Source organism: Tachysurus fulvidraco, chromosome 3, assembly GCF_022655615.1.
Source record: "Tachysurus fulvidraco isolate hzauxx_2018 chromosome 3, HZAU_PFXX_2.0, whole genome shotgun sequence".
NCBI lineage: Eukaryota > Metazoa > Chordata > Actinopteri > Siluriformes > Bagridae > Tachysurus > Tachysurus fulvidraco.
Genome location: NC_062520.1, coordinates 7,351,231 through 7,372,845, shown reverse-complemented (window position 1 = coordinate 7,372,845; position 21,615 = coordinate 7,351,231). Strand labels below are relative to the sequence as shown.

At 40.2% G+C, this 21,615-nt stretch overlaps 1 protein-coding gene across 5 annotated transcripts in view; it reads left to right on the top strand.

Moving 5' to 3' along the window:
- Window positions 1-1,424: 1,424 nt before the first annotated feature.
- The window catches only part of LOC113644388 (NEDD4-like E3 ubiquitin-protein ligase WWP1), a 40,420-nt gene continuing 20,229 nt past the window's right edge, over window positions 1,425-21,615 (top strand). For 2 of the 5 annotated variants that reach the window (XM_027149183.2, XM_027149181.2), the window contains exons 1-4: window positions 1,425-1,581; window positions 17,890-17,947; window positions 19,935-20,025; window positions 21,445-21,586. In XM_027149183.2, coding sequence (XP_027004984.2) covers window positions 19,956-20,025; window positions 21,445-21,586 — 212 coding nt within the window. In that variant the 5' untranslated portion in view covers window positions 1,425-1,581; window positions 17,890-17,947; window positions 19,935-19,955. Of the gene's footprint in view, window positions 1,582-11,758; window positions 11,912-17,889; window positions 17,948-19,934; window positions 20,026-21,444; window positions 21,587-21,615 lie in introns of those variants that run through there. The other 3 variants (XM_047811091.1, XM_027149182.2, XM_047811092.1) reach the window with 3 other exon arrangements.

The following is a 21,615-nucleotide window of genomic DNA, read 5'->3' as shown; positions in this document are numbered from 1 at the left end:
GTGGCATAAGTTATTCTATTTTTTAATAACAGCTGTATATTGAGATGTGGTGGAAATGACATTTGTTCATTGCAGGTCGTTAAAAATGTAAAATATTAACAGTTTCTCTTGTAATCTAAGTTTGTCCTCTAACAGACCTTAAAACTAGAGAAATTATTTAAATTTATGAGAATGTGTTACCTAACTTTTTATCAAGTTTTTTTTGTTCAACTTCACAAGGCTAAAAGTGCCCCTATTTGAAGAAACGCCCACATACAGACAGACAGACAGACACACAGAATGACAGACAGAGATAGCTACAAGCTACTTTATAATTCCGACGTTTCAGTCGAATTTTTAAAGTGTTGGGTGAAATGTTGTGATTTAGCGCCATCTATTGGTCATTGTAGACAAACAGACAGACAGATAGATAGATAGATAGATAGATAGATAGATAGATAGATAGATAGATAGATAGATAGATAGATAGATAGATAGATAGATAGATAGATAGATAGATGTACTATTATATGATGTGGGAAAGAAGGAAAAATAATTTTATAAACATATATTTATAAGTATGTAAAATTAAAGGATGAACAATTATGTAAAATTGATTAGAAGAGATGAGTAGAAGTAAATTAAGATCTAAAAATCGGTATATAAATCTATATTTGATAATAATAATAATAATAATAATAATAATAATAATAATAATAATAATAATAATAATAATAATAATAATATCTGAAGCTCATTTCTATCGATTGAAGTCATTTTTTGTAATTGCATCACAATTGAATTAGTAAAAAAGTCTATTAATAATAATACAATTAAATCAATAAAATAATGAATTAATTAATTTAAGGCTACAAAATCACTGTCACCTATAAATCAAGAAGTACCTTCAAGAATATATGTACCAAAAAAAAGGCACAAGGACAAAGGAATGGGTTAGGAAAGGGTTTGTTGCATGGCATCTGTGAATTAGATTATTGTTTCCCAAAAAGATTAGTATCCAAGATTATGTCTCTAATTATTAATTAGGTTTGACATTATTATTATTATTGTTATTATTGTTGTTATTGTTATTATTATTATTATTATTATTATTATTATTATTATTATTATTATTATTATTATTATTATTATTGTTATTATTATTATTATTGTTATTATTATTATTATTTGTAGTAGTAGTAGTAGTAGTAGTAGTAGTATTAGTATTAGTATTATTATTATTATATTTTTTTAAGAATACAATTTTAATGTTGCACCTTTAAGTTCATAATTAAAAACAACATGCTTCCGTTTTATATATTAAAAAAAAAACAAAACCGTGACTTTCTTGCGCGTTCCACGGTTGCTACGGTGATGTGACTGACGGCTTAACCATCCAATCAGCACGCTGCAATTCAGCGAGACATTTCTGTCGAATGGCGTTGTGGAGGCGGGACTTGGAGGTTATGGGGAAAACAGCGTGTGTGTGAAGCTGTCACTCAGAGTGGCCTGAGAAATGGCGCAGTCGTAGCCCGGTCATCCCCGGCACTCAAACAACACACACGCAGGATAAAAGAAAACACACCGCCAAATCCGGCCTCGGTGAGTTAATTCACGGCGCTGATTGATTTCGAGTTGTTTTGTTGGATTTTAAACGCGTGTTGTGCGCATGCGCGGTAACTATGGTTTTTATAAAATTGTTTCAGACGTTAAACTAACAAGCACCCTGATGTAGTCGGATATGTGATTAAACTGAGTGGTGTGTGTGTGTGTGTGTGTGTGTGTGTGTGTGTGTGTGTGTGTGTGTGTGTGTGTGTGTGTGTGTGTGTGTGTGTGTGTAAAAGTAAAAAAATGGCGATCACCAGTGTACAGGCCTTAGCACTGGTGAATATGTAGCCTGCGGTTAATGTTACAGCGTTAGCACACTAGCTAGTGGACCCCTAGGGTGCCAATACTTTTGGAGTAGTAACCTGCTTTGCTGTGTCATAACCGGCGTGAACCAGAATAAACTAAAACAACACTGATACTAAGGTGGAGGGGCGTCTAAATCACAACTCAGTTAACTAACTAGCTTAGCTAACTAGCTTAGCTAACTAGCTTAAATAACCAACACTGGTCACATATGTTGTCTCTGTTGTTGAACTCGAGAATCGACCACACATTAACCTTATCATCAACACACTCGACTAGTTAACAAGTTCAGTTTAACTAGTAAAGCCACACGTTATATGTAAATAAAACGCAATGGTCAGGAAGCTAAGCTAATCTAGTATGTTACAGTGCTAGCAAACAAATAAGCCCTTGCTAGCAAACAGGAATCTCCCGCTAGTTACTGATTACACGGCAGTTCAACATAATACATTAAAAGCTTTACAACATATAGTGTATGATGTGTCAAAGGAAAAAAAATATATACACTGCAGTTTCTTTTGTCTGTTTGTTTGAAAACGATTAAGGTAGATCATGCTAGCTGTGTTTTATTACTTCAGGGTGACACTATAGCTGTGTACAAGAAGCATTGATGTCTTTATTATGGCTGATAAACAAACAATGATTGTGTTAATATACTCTAGAAAAGGTCAAATCGTCCCTGAAGGCATGGAAATCTTTTACAGTAGATCATTTTGGTAGTAAATGCAGTCCATATGCGGACAGTGTGAGTTGTTTTTCCTCCACAGACACCCTGCTGCAGCCTCCAATAACCTACCCATTTGCCACACAGCAGTTTTTTTTATTTTCTGTGTCTCTTGTACACAGATGGTGGATCAGATATAACTGCTGATTGCATGGTTTCTCATGACACACACACACGCACTCCAGTATGTTTCCTCGCTCTAAGGGGACTTTCACACATTGGTTTGTTTACTGTGTGCAGAATGAATGCGTTTGGTTTAAGTTCACACTCGACGTAATGATAGAAATCGGGGGAAACGTTGGCAGGGGGTTTATAGAGGTGAAAAGGTGCTCGTAAAACACAGTGTTATTAGTAAGAACGATGGAGATGGAAAATTCAAACCCCAAAAAAAAAAAAAAAAATCCAGGGTTGGGTAGAAATCACAGAACACGAAGGACCAGCACTTTAGGATATTTGTGTGCTAGTATTTACTTTTTCAGCGCTACAGCTCTCTTTGTCTCGGTTTGACATTTTAAGTTTAATAAAGCAAACAAAAATATGCGGCATGTTTGATTCAGATGAGCAGGAAGTGAATCAGTTGAATCGCTTTCTCATTGCCGCTGAACTGCTTCTAGAGTTCACTTAGGACCAGTCTGTGAACTCGCTCAAGCGCTGTCAGATGATGATGTTGTTTCAGTCCTACCTGAATCAGTACTGCATTTTCACCTGAACAGGAAATGGCACCATGGCTGAAAATGCAAACAGATGATGTGAAAGCACAGACTCGTTAGCTGTCTTCTAACGACCCTGTGATGTCAGAGTAAATAATCAGGAGTAACACCAAATAGGTTAAGGCTCTGGATGGGATTGACGGCCAAGCCGCCACTGTTAGACTCTTGAGCAAGACCCTTAACCATCTCTGCTCCAGTGGCGATGTATCGTGTCTGACCCCAGCTTCTCTTGTTGGGATATGTGAAGAAAGAATTTCACTGTACTGTAATGTATACGTGACAAACAAAAGGCTGCTTTTTCGTTTAAGACATGTACCACTCAGGAACAGTAAGCAGCACTGACTTTAACGAGGTAGTCTCTCTGGTAGGTAGTCTCCTACTGTCAATCTCACCATCAGCTTTGGCTTACACGCTGTGAGAAAATCACTTCCAGCAAGCTTTCAATCTCTTAAAATTGTTTGTTTTGACTTCCTTGCTTCCATCCTACTGTTCATGTTTCCAAGGAAACAGCTGTTGCGTTTTGCAGATGTGTCCGAATCCCCGCGGTGTGTGCCGGCAACAGGTGCCAAAATAAAGAACTGTACGACAGCCATGGCTTATCTGAGTGTAAGATAAGTCACAAATCAGGACGTGCGGTGTGTTTGCAAAACATGCAAAGTGGTCTGGACGAGTTTTAGGTGCAAATTTGTCTACGCGTCGTCTTAAAAAAATATGTATGTTTCTTCTGTTCCTCCTTCCTTCATTGAAAACCATTTGCTTCACTGATCTCAGGAAACTTTGACATAATCACAAGCGGGTCGTGTGTAGAGACGCTCTCTGATGAATATGCTGTTTACGGATTACTGACTGCTCATATGCTTACTCGGGAATTGATGAAGTTTTTATGGTTGTGAAATGCACATAAAGCAGATGAAGTATTTTTTTTCTGCACAAATTTTTCTGTGCAAATCCAAGTGTGCATGTGTACATGTTTGTGGGTGTGAATAAACATTTAAACTTGACCAAGCCCACACTCGTTCCTCTAAAGAACTACCTTCTTTACTACTATGAGAGGGTTTTAAAACGCACCTTAAAGCAGCCTGTTTTCTGATTAAAGCCGAAATTTCATACTAATTTGCGATTGTTGATGGTCATACTGTATGTACACGATCCTCCTGTCACACTGTAGATCTCACTTGTCATCATGTCAGACTCTACGACAGTCAAAACTTGGCCACAAACGAACTTAAGGCCATCCTTAAAAATATTCTTATTTGCCGTAAGCCGACTCAATTTTTATATTTTTTTTTGCTTTACGTCCGACCGACTTGCCATTTGTAAATTTGCGTTAAGACCGAACATTTTTTTTACTCTTCAAACAACTAATACAAAAGCAATAAAATAATATTAATTATATTTTAGTAAGTATTGTAAATATATAAATTGCCTAGGCCAACATACAAACGAAGGATACGTTCTTTCTTTTAAATAAAAACCCGTGACGTCATCCATGTTTACACTATTGGTTACCGGATGTCACACTAAGGCCTGTGCGTTCACTTTGTCGGTTTTATGCTCGTCGTTGAAAACGTCACATTAAAGGTAAGTGTCTGAAATCTTCTGACACTGCCAGAACTTCATCAGAGGGAAAAACTGATCGTTTCGTCTGTTACTCGGCTGTCGGTGACTAGGACCAGGTCAACGTCACGATCAGGGGGAAGTTGTGGTCTAATGGTTAGAGAGTTTTACTCCTAACCCTAAGGTTGTGGGTTCGAGTCTCGGGCTGGCAATACCACGACTGAGGTGCCCTTTAGCAAGACACCGAACCCCCCAACTACTCCCTCTGGGCGCTGCGACATAAATGGCTGCCCACTGCTCTGGTTGTGTGTTCACGATGTGTGTGTTCACTGCTGTGTGTGTGCACTTTGGATGGGTTAAATGCAGAGAACAAATTCTGAGTATGGGTCACCGTACTTAGCCGTATGTCACGTCACGTCACGTCAAACCAGCCATCACAGACTACCTACTTTCCCTAGGATTCTAGAAATCTTTTACGATTTTTACAGTTTGTCTCAGACGACCAAATCGTGCCTAAATTCACACAGCGTGAGCCTGGCTTTAGGGACAGTTTAAATATTCATGAATTTACATTCGTCACTTATCACAGTATGCAGAAGCCACCTATTGTATTGTATACACTTCCCAGGCACTGATACTGCACACTTCCATTCATCTGTCCATGCGGGTCTCTAATAGCGCTTTCACATATACAGCGTTTACTCCGTTTTAGACAAAAACCCGTTTAGTTTTCTTCTCCGGTGCAAATTGTTTGTACAACAACAAGTACCTCTCAGGCCTCTCTGACTGCAGGGACAAAGCTTCTCAAATACAGGAAGCGAACATAAAAAATATCATCTGCAACCCAAAACCTGCTGCATGTTTACTTTCTATAAACCGAGCCGTCAGCCTCAGACCACAGAGCCGTACTGTAGTGAACTGCATCCTGGAGATTTACACTGCTGAACAAAACGAGCGGGTGGTTTTAAACTAGGAATTTCTGTAATTGAGTAATATTTCGTGTGGCTTCATGATCAAGATTTCTACACAGGCTTGGTACTTGGCCATGTTATTTTTTTTCCTCCCCATCCATCATTGTATTTCAGTGTTTTCAGTCCTACACATTCCTTTTAATACAGTTTCTTTTTTTTTTCGGTTGCCAAAAGTATCAGTTCACAACGATTCACACTCAGGAACCAGACAAATACGTGTGAAAGCTACAACAGGACAAACACTGAATGTTCATGAAGACGAGATTTAAAAAAATGAAATAAAATAAACGCATCTAGAGCGACGTGACTTTGGCTGACATCAGCCCTGCGTTTGGGACACGAGCCCTTGCGAGTTAGAAAGCTTGGTTCATGGTTAATTTGAACGCACAGATTTAGGTTTATTATTCGATTTTAGTTAGCGTTTTAATCAAATTTAACCGTTTAATCAGTCGATAACAAAAATCTTAAGACTCCGTGTTAATCTGTGGGAAGTAAGTGTACGATTAAGCCTAAATTTGGTTCTAGAAACTTTTTTTTTCCTCTCTGGTTTTGAGGGGGAAAAAAAGCCCAGTGCCATCATGTTCTTGGATTGTTTACTAAATTACAAACCTGTATTTTACACCAGGACTATAAATACTGTCACGGTCGACTCAAAACACCCGAAAGACTGCAAAAACCTCCTCTCTCTCTCTCTCTCTCTCTTTTTTTTCTCTCAGGAAACCTGTGTTCCGAACCATTTCCTGCTTCTCAGCAGCAGTGTCTTTTATTTGATATTCAAACCCTTGTTTGGTTCTTAAACATTTCGTTTGGCTGAAACCGCAGCACAATGCCGACGCCGGTGTGTATCGGTGCGTTTCTCAACGTGTTTTCTGCTTAATGGTCTGATTTCAATGACACGTACACCAAAAAGTGAAAACCAGTTTATTTACAGCACTTATATGTCCGGGCCTTTTTACACCTGGTCAGTTTGTGTTTTCTCTGATATGATAGCTATCTGATTTGTTAAAACTGTTCCATTTACATTAGGCCACATAAATGCGTCTCGGCGTCTCCGATCTTTCTACTCCCGCCCAAAATGCAAATATATTTTACCTCATTTCCGGGATAATTGAACGGAACACGCTTTGGTGTATGCTGTTTTCAGAATGCAATAAAAAAGAACACGAAAGGACTTGTCACGACGGTTACGCTACAAAAAACAGCGTTTACTGTTTGCTGCATTGTCGCTGGCGGCAGCAGTGCATTTTAAGACCCAACGAGACACCTGGGTGAAAGATCACTTGCGAGTGACGTACTTCCGTTTTGGAGGAGTATAGTGCTGACGTATGTACCTTGAACAACCACATTCATTTACACCTGTCCAGTTTCATCTGAAATGTGTCCCAGACCACCTCCTGAAGGGGTTTGAACGATCAGATTTATATCCATCTCGAAAAACGTTTCCGAGGGCATTTAGACCTGGTCTTTTTACCATCTGATAGCTATCTGATCACAGTAAACACATGAAGTGACCAGGTGTAAAAAGTCCCTTTTGATATTTTACGACACAAATTAATTACATGACCAAACCTACATTGGCACGTTATGTAATTGTAATGTGGCGTTTTGGTTTTATTTGTATTTTTATATTAAGTATAAAAGGTTCGACCACAATATAAAAGTGAAATATGATAACGGGAGCAGGGTTTTGTGGCATAGCCAGGACTCAACAAGCGGTTTGTTCAACACGAGCAGGAAATGTGCATTTGTTCGGCAAATGGTCGTGTCTCAGCTTTGATTAAAGACACGACACACAGCTTGCTTTTTTTTTTTTTTTTTTTTTTTGGAGATTTGTAAGAGCGAGCTGACCGACAGAACACAATAGCAGGGCCGCCTCCTTCCAGACAGGAATGCATGGACAGGAGCAATTGGCTAGACACAATTTTTTTCTTCACGCTTCTTTCCATTTTCGACACTATACATTACAGATACACAAATCTCTTTGTTTCCAGAAGAAGACCAATGTTGTGTTTTGTGGAGAAACAAAACAAAAGTGGTTATAATCTGACCCGTGGGTGCCAATACTTTTATCATGCATCTGCCCAGTGTTGTGCTCATTTACTCAGAATTGTAAAAAAAACGCTCTTGTATCACACAATATGATCCGACATAAGCCTGTTATGTAGCGTGATGGCCACGTGGCACAAAGACGGCGATCCGTCAGCACAATACAAGCAGCATAGGACGCCATGAACATATCAACATGTATAAAAATTCATTTCTATTTTCTCCTGGTAACGAAATTCTGAGAACTTAAAAATGTGGGCTTTTCCCTTTAAAGAGAAGATCCTAGTACAGAGAAAAGAGGACGAAGTGAGTAAATACCCGAAAGGTGAAGAGGGAGAAGAAATGTGTAGTGTATATAATATTATATAATATTAAATAAATGATAGTGAGTTAATAAGATGATACAGATTAGATCATGTAGGGATTATTTTTGTGACCAATCATATTAGAGATAACATCTCAGACACAGAGCAGAAATGAGACACACACTATATTCTGCCACTATGGCAGTTAATTCAATTCAATTAAAATTTTTTTTTTACACTTGACATTGTCTCAAAGAAGCTTTACAGAACATAAACATAGAACAAAAGGTAAATGTAAGGTTATACTAAGAATAATATAAAGATTAATAGAATACAAAATCCGAAAATAATATCAGATATAGGGCCGGGCGATAAAACGATATGTATCGCAATAGACACGTGATCGATATCAATAAAAAATGTGTTCGATAAAGCGTTCAATATTTTTTATTCTTCGTCGGAAGAAAGCAGAGGTTGCGAAGCAAGTTTGGTTGCATTAACAAAGGCACTCACTCTCTGGTTATACCTGAGCTGTAGCTTTAGAATCTTTTAGTTCTGAAAAGCAGTATTTTTGTATTATTATTACTATTTATTTTAAAGTATGCCTTAGTTTCGATACTTTTAAAAAAGTAATTTGAAAGTAAGTTTGTTTTTGCATTTCAGAAAAGGGTCCATTTAAAGCCCAGAATGTCTGGCACCTAAATGTACTTAATTCTTCTCAGTCAACTTTGTCATTGTTAACAGTACAGACAGAGAAACAATGGTTAATATCTAAATGTTTATTTTTGATAGAAAATATTGTTGTATGCATTGCATACTATGCATTGGAAAAAATAAATAATAAAGTTCATTTTTCTAAAGAAGGAAACCAATTAGTTGTTTACTTTAAGAGACCCATTTTATTTTCTCTTGTACATTTAATTTTGCTCTTTAATTAAGCAAAAATACATTTTATCCGATCACTCGATTAATCAATGAAATTTTTGGTAGAATACTCGATTACTAAAATATTCGATAGCTACAGCCCTAATTATAAGTCTACGAAAATATACTTGAATAGTTCAACTTGAAGTATGATTTAGAGTAAGAATAACGAGTTACTTTTTCATATTTCTGCAGGTTTTATATTTCAAACCATGTTACTGTAGTGTATCAGGTTTGTTTTTTATATTACAGATGTATCGCAGTCTACCTCTACACTGCACATATTTTAAAACACTAAAACACCAGACGGTGAACCGCTAGTGAACTTCCTAGCACTAAACTTGCACTAAATTTTCTAAAGTTTTACTAAAGTTTCTCTGTTTATATTTAACACTTTGCACTATTTTATTACACTTTATTAAGCATTTCTTTCATTTTCTTTTATTTTGCACTTTAAATGTTAAGAGAAATGTTTAGTGTTCAGGGTTTCCCGCAGAAAATTTGTTAGTTAAGGCGTTAGGGTTCGGCGGGTGGGCGGGGCGTGCGACGCTTCTTTGTGAGAGAGACCACAGATTCTGTACTACATTTAACAATTATTTATTTTTTTAACACTAAATATAAAATGTAAATAACATAATAATAAATAAGAAAGTGCAAAACAACATTCAAAATTTTGCAGACATGCGTTTTATCAACTGGCTAGTTATCCTCTAGACAGTGACGGACCACGTCTTTCTCTCATTTTGGCCGTGTGACGCGCGCTCGCGGTGTGAAGCGCGTCTGCGCTATTCTCCAAGATGCACTTGACGGCCTTTTGTGCAGCGGAATTTTTTATTTTTTTTGGAAGACCTAGTTAAGGAGGTAGCGCTTTCAAGCTTAGGCAGGCCGCCTTCACTGAAAAGCGCTGCGGGAAACCCTGGTGTTCATTGTGTCTTTAGACTTATTGTTTACATTTTAATTATTTGAGTTTTTCTGGTTGTTGACATTTTCTGTCTTAATAACTGAGGAGATTATGATCAGAGGAAGGTTAAGTTTAAAATAAAAATAAATATCTTTAAATGTAATATTTTTCTCCTGGACCTTATTTTAAATGGGTCATAAAAAATATCAATAATTAGCGATATCGACCGATTATGAACCACTGATATCGTGATACAGTTTTCAGCCATATCGCCCAGCCCTAATTAGATATATTTAGTTCACAATGTGTATGTATTTATCGCCAATGTTGTATGACAAAGTCTGAGGTGACTCAGGCAGCAGTGGCAAGAAAAAAACTCCCTTAGACGGTAAAGGAAGAAACTTTGAGAGGAACCAGACTCCAAAGATCACATGGAGTTCACATCTCCTCTTTTAGTATCACAGAGTCTGACTGGAGCTGGTAGATCTCTAGATGCCTCAGGATTCTCAGAGTCGGCCTCATTTCAGTGGAGGTCCAAAATCTTCATCGCACGGAAGACGATTTGAGCTGGTACAATTTCTGGATTCCTCGGGATGGATAGAAAGAGAGAAGCAGTGGAGAGGGATTGACATCTGCTGTTCATAAAATGTGCAAGTCTGATATAATAGTGATAGAGATACACTAACAACTCTGAAACAGAGCTGAAGTGCCATAGAGGCAGAAATGATATCATTTGTCTCTATGATATTTCTGCACTGTGTCAGAGATGTTTACATTTATTACATTTATAACATGCAGATGTTAGAACATCTCTAATACGTTCGGTCACGAACGTAATCCCTACACGATATAGTTTCAAATATCTGAGCATGGAGGACCTTCCCTATGGCATCACATCGTACTCAGCTGCTAAAACAACACGAGGGTCTGCGGATTCCTAGATGTTCTCTGTTAATCGTTTACGGCGTTCGACAGATGGCCCGATCCACTTTACGTTTAACATCTCGTTTTTATACATCGAAGCATTTTTTGATCTTCCTGAGCTGTCTAAAAGAACAATACAGCATTTGAATAAAAATGCAGTGATTGAATGCAGAGAAAGGAACTTAAACTGAATCGCATCATGGATCACGCATCATCATTATTTCCATCATCCGTTATTTCACACCTGAATACACAGAATTTTTGTTAGAATCGCCCTTTTAAGGGAATTTGTATCGTTATCATATTCCAAGGCGGCTTCCTTAACACACTTACAGCTTTGCGGATCCTGCCGCAGCGTCACGTTGCGCTCCACCGGTTCTTGAGTTCTGTATTCCGTCCTCTTCACCGTCCTCACATGCAATGAGCAGTAAATTAATGGTCTTTGGAGCTTTTTATTGCCCTCTGCAGAGTACATACAGAGCAGCGTTGACTGGAGGGTGACCGAACACAGGGGCACCTCAAACCATGCGTGTTTCACAGCAGAAGACGAAAGCTGTGTATACAAGATGTTTAGCTTGTAGCTCAAACGTTTTAGGATCCACATTAAACCTTTATTAATGATGGCTAGTGAGGTGTTTCGGGATTAATCGTAACGGCTCATTTCACTGGACCGGGAAGATACTTGGAAAGATTGCAAAAATAACAGTTAATTTAATTACACAATTCCAGTGTAAACTGTAATGATTAGAAATGTTTTGCTCATTTTGTCTTTTCTTTCTTTCTTTCTTTATATTTTTTTATCACAGGCAATCCACCTCAGGAACAGTGAAATATTCCCCCATTACACAATAACAGTCTGCAACTGGATTTGTAAAGTTCATCGTGACAAACTTTGATGTTGGCTTGTCGGAGCAAGTATTCCCAAAGGCCGGTATTCTAGGGCGCCAATACTTTTGGAGGTGATCATTTTACATCACCCGGATACCCATGACCTAGTTCTCCTCATTGTTCTGAGTGTTTTGATACGTCACATGTCAATGTTGTGGAAAGTTTTTTTGGAAAACCGAAAGGCCAGTCAGTACACCAATTTAAGCCTTTGTCCAGAGTATCACCATAAAGAAGCTGTTTGGTGTAGATGGCTCGAACGCTTGCTGAGTTATAAACCTCTAAAATTTATAACGGGCGTCCATGGCATAAAAGGGCACTTTGCGACCCGGTACCCTGAGAACCGGAACTCGGATCGCTTAGAAAAGTAGGAACAACAAACTTCAGACCAGGTTTAACAACATATTTTGGTATCCCTGCATCTCAAAATCTAAATCAATATCTTATAATCATCTATAGCACAACTGTACGTACAACTTTTTTTTGGTTTATTTACTTATTTATTCCTCATCTAATTTGTATTGTCTTTTCTGTGCACTGGGAGCATATGACACACATGCATTCTTTCTTTCTGACATGATATGAGTTTTGTTCAGCGTGATGATTAACTGACGCGTCAGGATATTCCGCCTCAGGTCCTGATAATATTCGGTAAACAGTTAGCTTGTTCCTTCTGTTCCTTTGACTACTTTGTCTGTTAAAACCAGTTATGATGATTTGGTTATGTACAGGATAACAAACAACAGAGATTTTACGGTTATGACTCCTGGTCCATGGCTTTCCAGAAAGTTTACAATTTTATCAGAAAATTCTCAGTCCTGTAGATCTACTTATTTATTTAGTTTTATTTTTCCTCCTCCAACTTTTTAAAAAACAGGGGGAAAAATTCCAGTCATTGTTTAACTCAACAGAACTGAAATTATGGAAATTCACAGGTTTTCTCGATGTAGGGTTCTGAGCACTGGATTACTATGATGCTGTTAAAAAGAAATTGTTGACATGTTTCAGTGAAATCTGGCCAAAATCGCTTCAGCATCCCTAACTTGTGGTGTGAAAAGTCACCGTGTGTGAAGTGGGAATCGAGATTAACCCTGTGGTACAGTTGAGGAGATATGCTTACATACACTTGGGCTAATCTGGGCTAATCCAACACATTTTATGTCTTCATGTTTCCAGTCTTCCAGTCTTAAGGAATAAATTCAGGTAGGTAGGTTCAGTAGCGAAGAGGGGAGTTTATTTATTTACACAGTGGTGTAGATCCTGGCTGTTGATGCGATTTGTTCCCGGCCCTTCGTGTAGCCTAGCGTGGAAAAGACCTCCCTAGAATACATTTAGTTCAGACGGACGACGGGCCGTACGGTTATAAAGCGATGCTCGCAGCACAGAGCTGGAGTCACGTGACATTCGGTGTGACACGTGAAGACTGACAGGAGGACGACAGGAGAAGTTTTTCTTAGTATCATTTCTTCTGTTCGTTTTTTTCACAAAAACAAAAAAAAAAAACGGGAAATCTGGAGAAACAGCATTGACCTTATTCTACTACCGTAGCTCTGTTTACACAAGCGAATCATCATGCTCACACACGAATGTTATTAAAGCGAGTAATCACTATTTTTGTGATTTATACTCACTCACTCATTTTCTACCGCTTTTATCCGAACTACCTTGGGTCACGGGGAGCCTGTGCCTATCTCAGGCGTCATCGGGCATCAAGGCAGGATACACCCTGGACGGAGTGCCAACCCATCGCAGGGCACACACACACTCTCATTCACTCACGCATTCACACACTACGGACAATTTTTCCAGAGATGCTAATCAACCTACCATGCATGTCTTTGGACCGGGGGAGGAAACCGGAGTACCCGGAGGAAACCCCCGAGGCACGGGGAGAACATGCAAACTCCGCACACACAAGGCGGAGGCGGGAATCGAACCCCGACCCTGGAGGTGTGAGGCGAACGTGCTACCCACTAAGCCTAGTAGGCAGCCTAAATGTTTGCTAATTATTGAGATGACTTGTAGTTTAAATAAATACAAAACAAACAGAAATACAACATATGGGCTCCCATCACTCATATTGCAAGCCAGACCTCTTCGACCCCTCATTTGGGATGCTGTTCATGAACTGGCTCCATGACACACTAATTAAAAAGCCCTGTAGATGATGGTGTAGATGATGGTTTGCTGAATGGAAGTTCATGAGTTCAAATCCTGGGTCATGATTTATATTGACATCATTTCCTGTCCAGTGTCACCTAAATGAGGATGAGGTTCACTTCTGAGTCTGGTTCCTCTCAAGGATTCTTCCTCCGATCACTATTTACCCCTCTTCCACCAGAAAGTACCAGGTGCTGGTTCGAAGTTGGTTCCACTGGTGAACCTTCTGAGAACCGCTTTGTCTTTCCATCACCTAGAGAGCCATCACTGATCCGAGTTTGATGTCACTGTATACGTGTCACGTTTCCCAGCCATAGCGCAGCAGCGGCAAACACAACAACAATAGCGGATGTTGCGTTACTGTTAATGCTCATGGCTTTGTGAACCTACATTTGGGATCCAAACACGGCGAATCCAATGTGGGGGTTCGGTGCCTTGCTCAAGGGCACCTCAGTCGTGGCCGGCCTGAGAGGTTGTAATCGAGAAAGTACATAACATTATTTTATCATTAACACAGAAAAAAGTTAGCCTTTAGTATGTAACTTCCTACTATCATGTGTGCTGATAATTGATAATATTGCTATTGGTAAAGTGAAAGTGTATTAAACATTAGTATACATAAGGTACATTATCAAAGGCGCTAACAGTAGCCCCGCCCACAACTCTTAACGCAAGCGGTTCTTAAGTCTAGACCAGCAACGTTTTGGTGCTACTTAAGAACCACTTTTCCTGGTTCAGAGCCGGTGCTTTGGCTGTCGAAAAAGAAAGAACTGGTTCTAAATTAGGCTCCGAACCAGCATTCAAACTGCCTCAGTGGAAAAGGGGCATCAGGGTCAACGTCACCTCAGGCTTGTTCATTATGGATAAATTATATAACTTCATTTTCAACTTTACAATATTAATTCTGTTTTTATGCTTCCGCAAAGCTGCTTTGAGATGATTGTTAAAAGTGCTATACAAATAAACTGAAACGAATTAAACTGGCGTTCGAATCAAATGCGTCAAAAACTTTTCACAATACTTCACTGGAATTATTTGCTCTTTCCTCCTGACAGAACCAGTGTAAATTTGTCAGTTGCTCAAAGGTTTCTTTTTTCTTTTAGTAAACAATGAGATCCAGCTCAGGGCTTTATCTGCTACCCCAGTACTTCAGTGTTATCTTTATCTTTACCCCAGTGTCCTCTTTAAGCTACTTTGTCCCCATTTGGAGCTTTGCTTAGGATCGCTATCCTGATGGAAGTATCCAGGATTTAATTTTGTGCAGATTGTTGCTTCCGTATTTCCATTTAAACCTTCTTCCTTGTTATACCACCGATGTTCTAAAGTGCATCAGTCCTGCTTTACAGCAAAACACTTTCCCAACACTGAACTCAATACATTCAGGTTCTCATCCAGCAGAGAGGTCAGAAACCCAGGAACTGTATCAGTAACTCAATGAATGAATGAATGAATGAATGAATGAAAGAGCATGGAAGCCTTTATTATAGCCATATGTACATTACAGCACAGTAGACTTCTTTTCTTCACGTATCCCAGCTGAGAAGGCAGGGGTTGGTGCTCAGGGGCAGCTATTATACAGCACCCCTGGAGAAGGTGTAAGGGCCTTGCTCAGGGGCCCAACAGTGGCGGCTTGGCAGTGCTGGGGCTTGAGCCCTGATCCTCCGAACACTGCCCTTTACCACAAGACCTTTAAGAAGTCATGAAGACGGATAGAAAACATTTCTATCCTAATTGACTCGTCAGGAACTTTCCATATATCCTCTGGAGGAAGACTATCTGGACATTTTTTCAGAAAGTTAGAACCTTAGGTGTGCTTCCACCACAAGAACTTCCCTAAGGATACAGGAAGCTTCTGTGCAACTCTACTCTCAACACCACAAACTTTTCTCACTGAAATAATGATGTACGTCTGAACCCACCACCATGCTTCACAGTTGGGATGGAGCTCTTCCGATGAACAGCCTCCCCTTTTTTCCTTCATGAACAGCACTGAACTTTATGGCCACTTGACCATAAAGTCAGACAAAGAACTTTAGCTGCTAGTTCTTTGTCTTCTGGCGCACTTCAGCATGGTGGTGGTTGTCTTTTTTGGCTGCTCCCTGTTCGGGGTCACCACAATGGATCACGTGGCCCGAATGTTTGGCACAGGGTTTCTTTTACCTTCCTGACGCAGCCCTTCCTTTTAATCCAGGATGGGACCGGCACCGAGAATTGTTCTTCATCCTGGTGACCACCTGAGTCCAGACTGGCCTTAAACCATGAAGGACTTTCCTAAAATACCTTCAACTTCTTCACCACTTCTGTCATTGCTGTTTTGGTGTTAAGTTGAAATATTTAATTCAAAAATGTGTTCATCTAAAGAGGTTCCTCGTTCCTTACACATGGTTCTTTGACCGAATTGTTTCCCGAGGTGTAAAAGGTCCAAAGGTGTACGCTCTCGTATAACTCAGTTTTTTGAAAACTGGGTAAAAGCTTATCATCCCTCGTATTTTCTGTACGTCTGCACGTCCGTCCATGTGGTTCGTGAGACAAACTGTGATGTGGAGCAGTTTTATGCACAGAAATGTTTAGCACACCGGGCTCTGTTTGTCTTTAAAGCTTTCTGTGTCAATGGGAGTGTTGTCACTGAGCTTCATCTCAAATACAAACCCGGTTTTATTTGTTAATGACTGATGTCACATTTCAACAGGTTATTACTACAGATAACATTGTGGAAGTGCGAGAGAAGTAAGATCTGCTAGCAAGTGTTATCACCTCTAAAGTTAGATGTGAGTCCTCATGAGCACAGGGATAGAAATTGCTGACTGACTGACTGTGACTGTCTCTCTCTCTTTTACTGACTATCTCTCTCTCTCTCTCTGACTCTCTGTCTCTCTCTTTCTGACTGACTGTCCATCTCTCTCTCTCTCTTGCTCTCTCTCTCTCTCTCTCTCTCTCTCTCTCTCTGACTGACTGTCTCTTTCTATTTTTCTCACTATATCCCTATCTCTGGCTGTCTCTCTCGCTCGGACTGTCTCTCTGGCTGTCTCGCTCTCTCTGACCGTCTCTCTCTCTCTCTCTCTCCCTCTGTGACTCTCTGTCTCTCTCTCGCTCTGACGACTGACTGTCTGTCTCTTTTTGTCAGTCTCTCTCTGTCTGACTGTCTCACTCTCTGTCTGTGTCTGTCTCTCTCTCTCTCTGTCTGTCTGACTGTGTATGTCTCTTTCTCTCTGTCTCTGTCTGACTCTCTCTCTCTCTCTCTCTCTCTCTCTCTCTCTCTCTCTCTCTCTCTCTCTCTCTTGCTCTCTGTCTGGCTGTCTCTCTCTTTTACAACCATCTTTTTAAATGTATTTTCTCAGCAATCTCATTTACTTATTGTTTAAATTAATTTATGTTGTGATTTAAATGATTGCTGGTTGTCGTATTTTCTTTTAAATAAATGCCTCTTGGTATAACATGATGTTTTTTTTAATGCACTGACATTTATAAGTCTGGCTTTAAGTGTGTAAATAATTTTTGGAGCCACTGTTTATTTGTTTTTTATTTTTTTTATTTATCTATCCTTCTCTTCCTCCCACCCCTAGCAGTAGAGGAGTAACACTGCTGGCATTGCTTATCCCCTGAGCTCTCTCTCATCTCCTCCGCTATCAGTGTTCACTCTCTCTGGCCTAATTGGGTTCCTCTTAAGCTGCTTAGTCTTCTCATATTTTTGAGCATCTTTCTCCATCCTGGTCTCCAGGCTCTCCTCCTCGTCCTCCTCCTACGCAGCCTCTCCTAATCACACTGAGCGTGCTAATGAAGCTGCGTGTTTTTTTCCGTGTTGGACATTACATTCACGTTGTGCTCTGTTGCAGCCTGCTGTTTATTTTTCATACGATTGTTGCTAATGACGTGTTTTCCTGTCTCGCTGTAGTGGTAACCATGGGCCACGGTGTGGGCTGAGGATCCGGAGGGCTTTACACACACCTACTGTAAGTAACCCAAGAGAACCTCAGCCAGGATATGTTTAAAAACATTGTGTGTGCCATGACGCAAGCCTGCTCACCTTAACAAGCAGTACAGACGTTACAGACGTTTTTGTGCCACAAATTATGCATGTAACAATTTTAGTGATTCCGTGTCTAATTGTGTTTTGTGAATTGAAGATTCAGAGGTCTTCGTAAATCTTCCCAATACATATTTTACTTTAATTTACTGGTTGAATTTTCGACATAGAAACATGAAATTCAGCAAAGACATTGATCCCGTATTGAAACCGGGTGTTAAGTAGAATTACAGTATTGACGTAGCAATGTTCCGAATTGGGGCATTGACCCACAGAGAAACTACTGGGGGCTTTTGTTTTTAGTCTAAAGTCCTTGCAGGCCAAACTGTAGGAGCTACAGACATGAACCTTCATTATGCGGTTACACAAGGGACTCCGGCAATAATCTAACACCTTTGTTTAAATATCATAGCAACAACCTAGCATCCAGTTGGGTTAGCATAGCAAGCAACAGCATGGCAACCAGCTGGGGTAGTGTTTTAACCACTATTACCCCGTCAGCCAGCAGGTTTGGCATAGCAAACACATAGAATGCCATGGCAACCATCTAGCATCATCCTAGCTACCAGCTGGGATAGCACAGCAACCAACTGGGGCAAATACCTTAACCATATAGCAACACTCTAGCAACCACCTAGAATGCCATAGCAACCATCTAGCATCATCCTAGCTACCAGCCGGGGTAGCACAGCAACCAACTGGGGCAAATACCTTAACCTTATAGCAACACTCTAGCAACCACCTGGAATGCCATAGCAACCATCTAGCATCATCCTAGCTACCAGCCGGGGTAGCACAGCAACCACCATGGAACAGCAAAGCAACCAACTGGGGTAGTGTAGTAACCACTCTCACCCTGTCAGCCAGCTGATTTGGCATAGCAACACCCTAGCAACCAGCTGGAATGCCATAGCAACACCCTAGCAACACATTAGCTACCAGCTGGGGTAACGCAGCAACCAGCTGGGGCATTGTAGTAACCACGAACACCCTTTCAGTCAGCTGATTTAGCATAGCAACCACCTTAAATACCTTAACCATATAGCAACACCCTAGCAACCACCTAGCAACACTAGCTACCAGCTGGTTTAGCATAGCAACCACTACGCACCAGCATGGCAACCAGTATCCAGTGTGGTGACCAGTTGTTTTTCAGCACTCTAACAACCACCTAAATGTTGGTAAACTAGAATGGATGCTGTGATATTCGTTGCACGTCACTCTGTTATTCATTGCCATGGATTAAGAAGAGTAAAACATGATGTTCTACCATGACTCGGCCTCATTACTTATTATGATGGGACTCATTACTGATTTATCAGCCAGTCTTGTAGTGTTTTAATTAATTAAATAAATAATTTGCCTTTTTCGGTCAGTTGTTTTTTTCAGTCGTTACTTGCTAATGTGAATGCAGGGTGTGGATGTAATGAGTAATATGATCTCGTTTGACCTTCTTGCAATCTTCTGACCTCTGTCATCTTCTCTCAGACCTGCTAGTAATGTAGTTTTACTTGATTTGACATTGACAAAGTTACTTGGAACCTTTTTAATCACGTCTACATGATAAACAGTTTGTGCCTTATCTTCATGAAAGCCATATACTGTCTGTGTTGAGCCTCCATGATGCTTTACATTTGTTTCTCTTTGTCTCCGTCTCATCCTTTGACTCTGACTCGCTCCCTCCATCTTTGTCTCTCTGATGTAATGTTGGTTTTTTAAACTCTCTAAAGTGCAGCAGTAAAGCTTCTTTAATTGCAGCTATTTTTCTCTGATTGTAGTGCAGCACTACAGATGATGGTGTGTGTGTGTGTGTGCGCCTTTCCTCTTCCTTTATCTGTCTGTTACTTCCTCCCTCCCTCCCTCCCTCCGTCCATCTTTCTTTCCCATGCATAATTAATGTTTTGAAATTTTAGGCTTCCACGTCTGTGTATGACATGGCCACGGCCCCATCCAGAGCAGACTGTCGCAATAACCACGGAAGGACATCTCAGCTCCATGCCATCGGTAAGAACGAGGGATCTGTACATGTGACCGTAACAACAGAAGGAGTCTTGCAAGAAATATGCACTAGAGTTAACAAGGGAAATATTTCCAGTGCATCAACGCATACCGGACCTCACTGCGGAGAAAAAATTGAGACTAAATTGAACAAAGAAATTCCACCAGGTTTACCGTAATTTTGCTAGTGCTTCTTTTCTTCCCAATCTTATACGTATGTTAATGAGTTAAATCCCAAATTTTTTACAAATGGAAGACTAAACGGCGAAAGACTGAAAACATCCGCCGCTACGTTAATCTAATGTGGATGTGGTAGTTTAGTGGTTAAGGTGGTGGACAACCAATCAGAAGGTTGTGAGTTCAAATCCCAGGTCTACCAAGCTGCCACTGCTGGGCCCCTGAGCAAGGCCCTTAACCCTCAATTACTCAGTTGTATAAAATGTCCCTTTGTATAACGGCGTCTGCCGATTCCTGTAACTGTAAGCACACTTTAAAGGTGGGGTGCACGATGTTTAAGAAATGCTTCAGAAGACAGAGTCGGGCCGATGAGCAGAAAGGGGCGTGGTGTTCAGTGCGCATGTCTGACGTTAGCCAAAAGCGATTGAATAGCGCTGGAGAGAACTGAACGTCTTCCGTGTGAAACAGAGCTAAACCTTTCACGGTACAACACACAGTACTACAAAAACACATTTGTATTACCATAGCGTTACTCATTAAGTTCATTTATTGATAAAAATATCTCCTCGGACAGCTGCCCCAGCAGGTTCCGCCATAATAGTTGCCTGGGTAACGTATATATGTGTGGGCGGAGCTATCAAAACAGGGGTGACACTCATGTGGGTTAGGGGTATGTTTTGTTTATTTGATTTTAAAAGTCAACATTGGCTTTCAAACATCGTGCACCCCACCTTTAAGATTTACGTCTTCTACAGGGCGCCTATACTTTTGCCCTAAATGAAGAGCTTGGATTGTGTGTCTTAATTCGTTTGTTCGCAAAGCAAGCTCTGTGAAGACACGGTCAAGGTTAGAATGGAAGATCTTGAGTGTCCTGCACGGAGCCCTGACTCTGACTTAACCCCACTGAACACCTTTGGGATAAACTGGAACACAGACTGAACCCCAGACCTCCTCACCATCCCAACATCAGTCTGATCTCACTAACGCTCTTGTAGCTAAACGAACACAAATCCCCACGAGCACACTCCAACATCTAGTAGGAAAGCTTTTCCCAAATGAGTAACAGCAAGAAGGAATAAATACTGTATGTAATGATGTTTCTTAGTATGTGATGGTCAGGTGTGCACATACTTTTGGACATATAGTGCATTCAAAAGAAAACTCAACATTTCACTTCTTTTATTTCGATAAAGTGTCATTTTGAAACGTACAATTGTACATTTTTTAATTGTATTTTTTTCTTTTCAGTTTCATGTGCCAAACTCAAGCGGAAGAAGAACTGGTTCGGTGCAGCAGCCATTTACGTGGAGGTGACGGCGGAAGGAGAGAGCAGGAAGACGACCAAGTCTCACAATCCCTCCAGTCCCAAGTGGGACGATCGCCTCACCCTGTAAGACTCGTTCCTTATTTTTTTTTTTT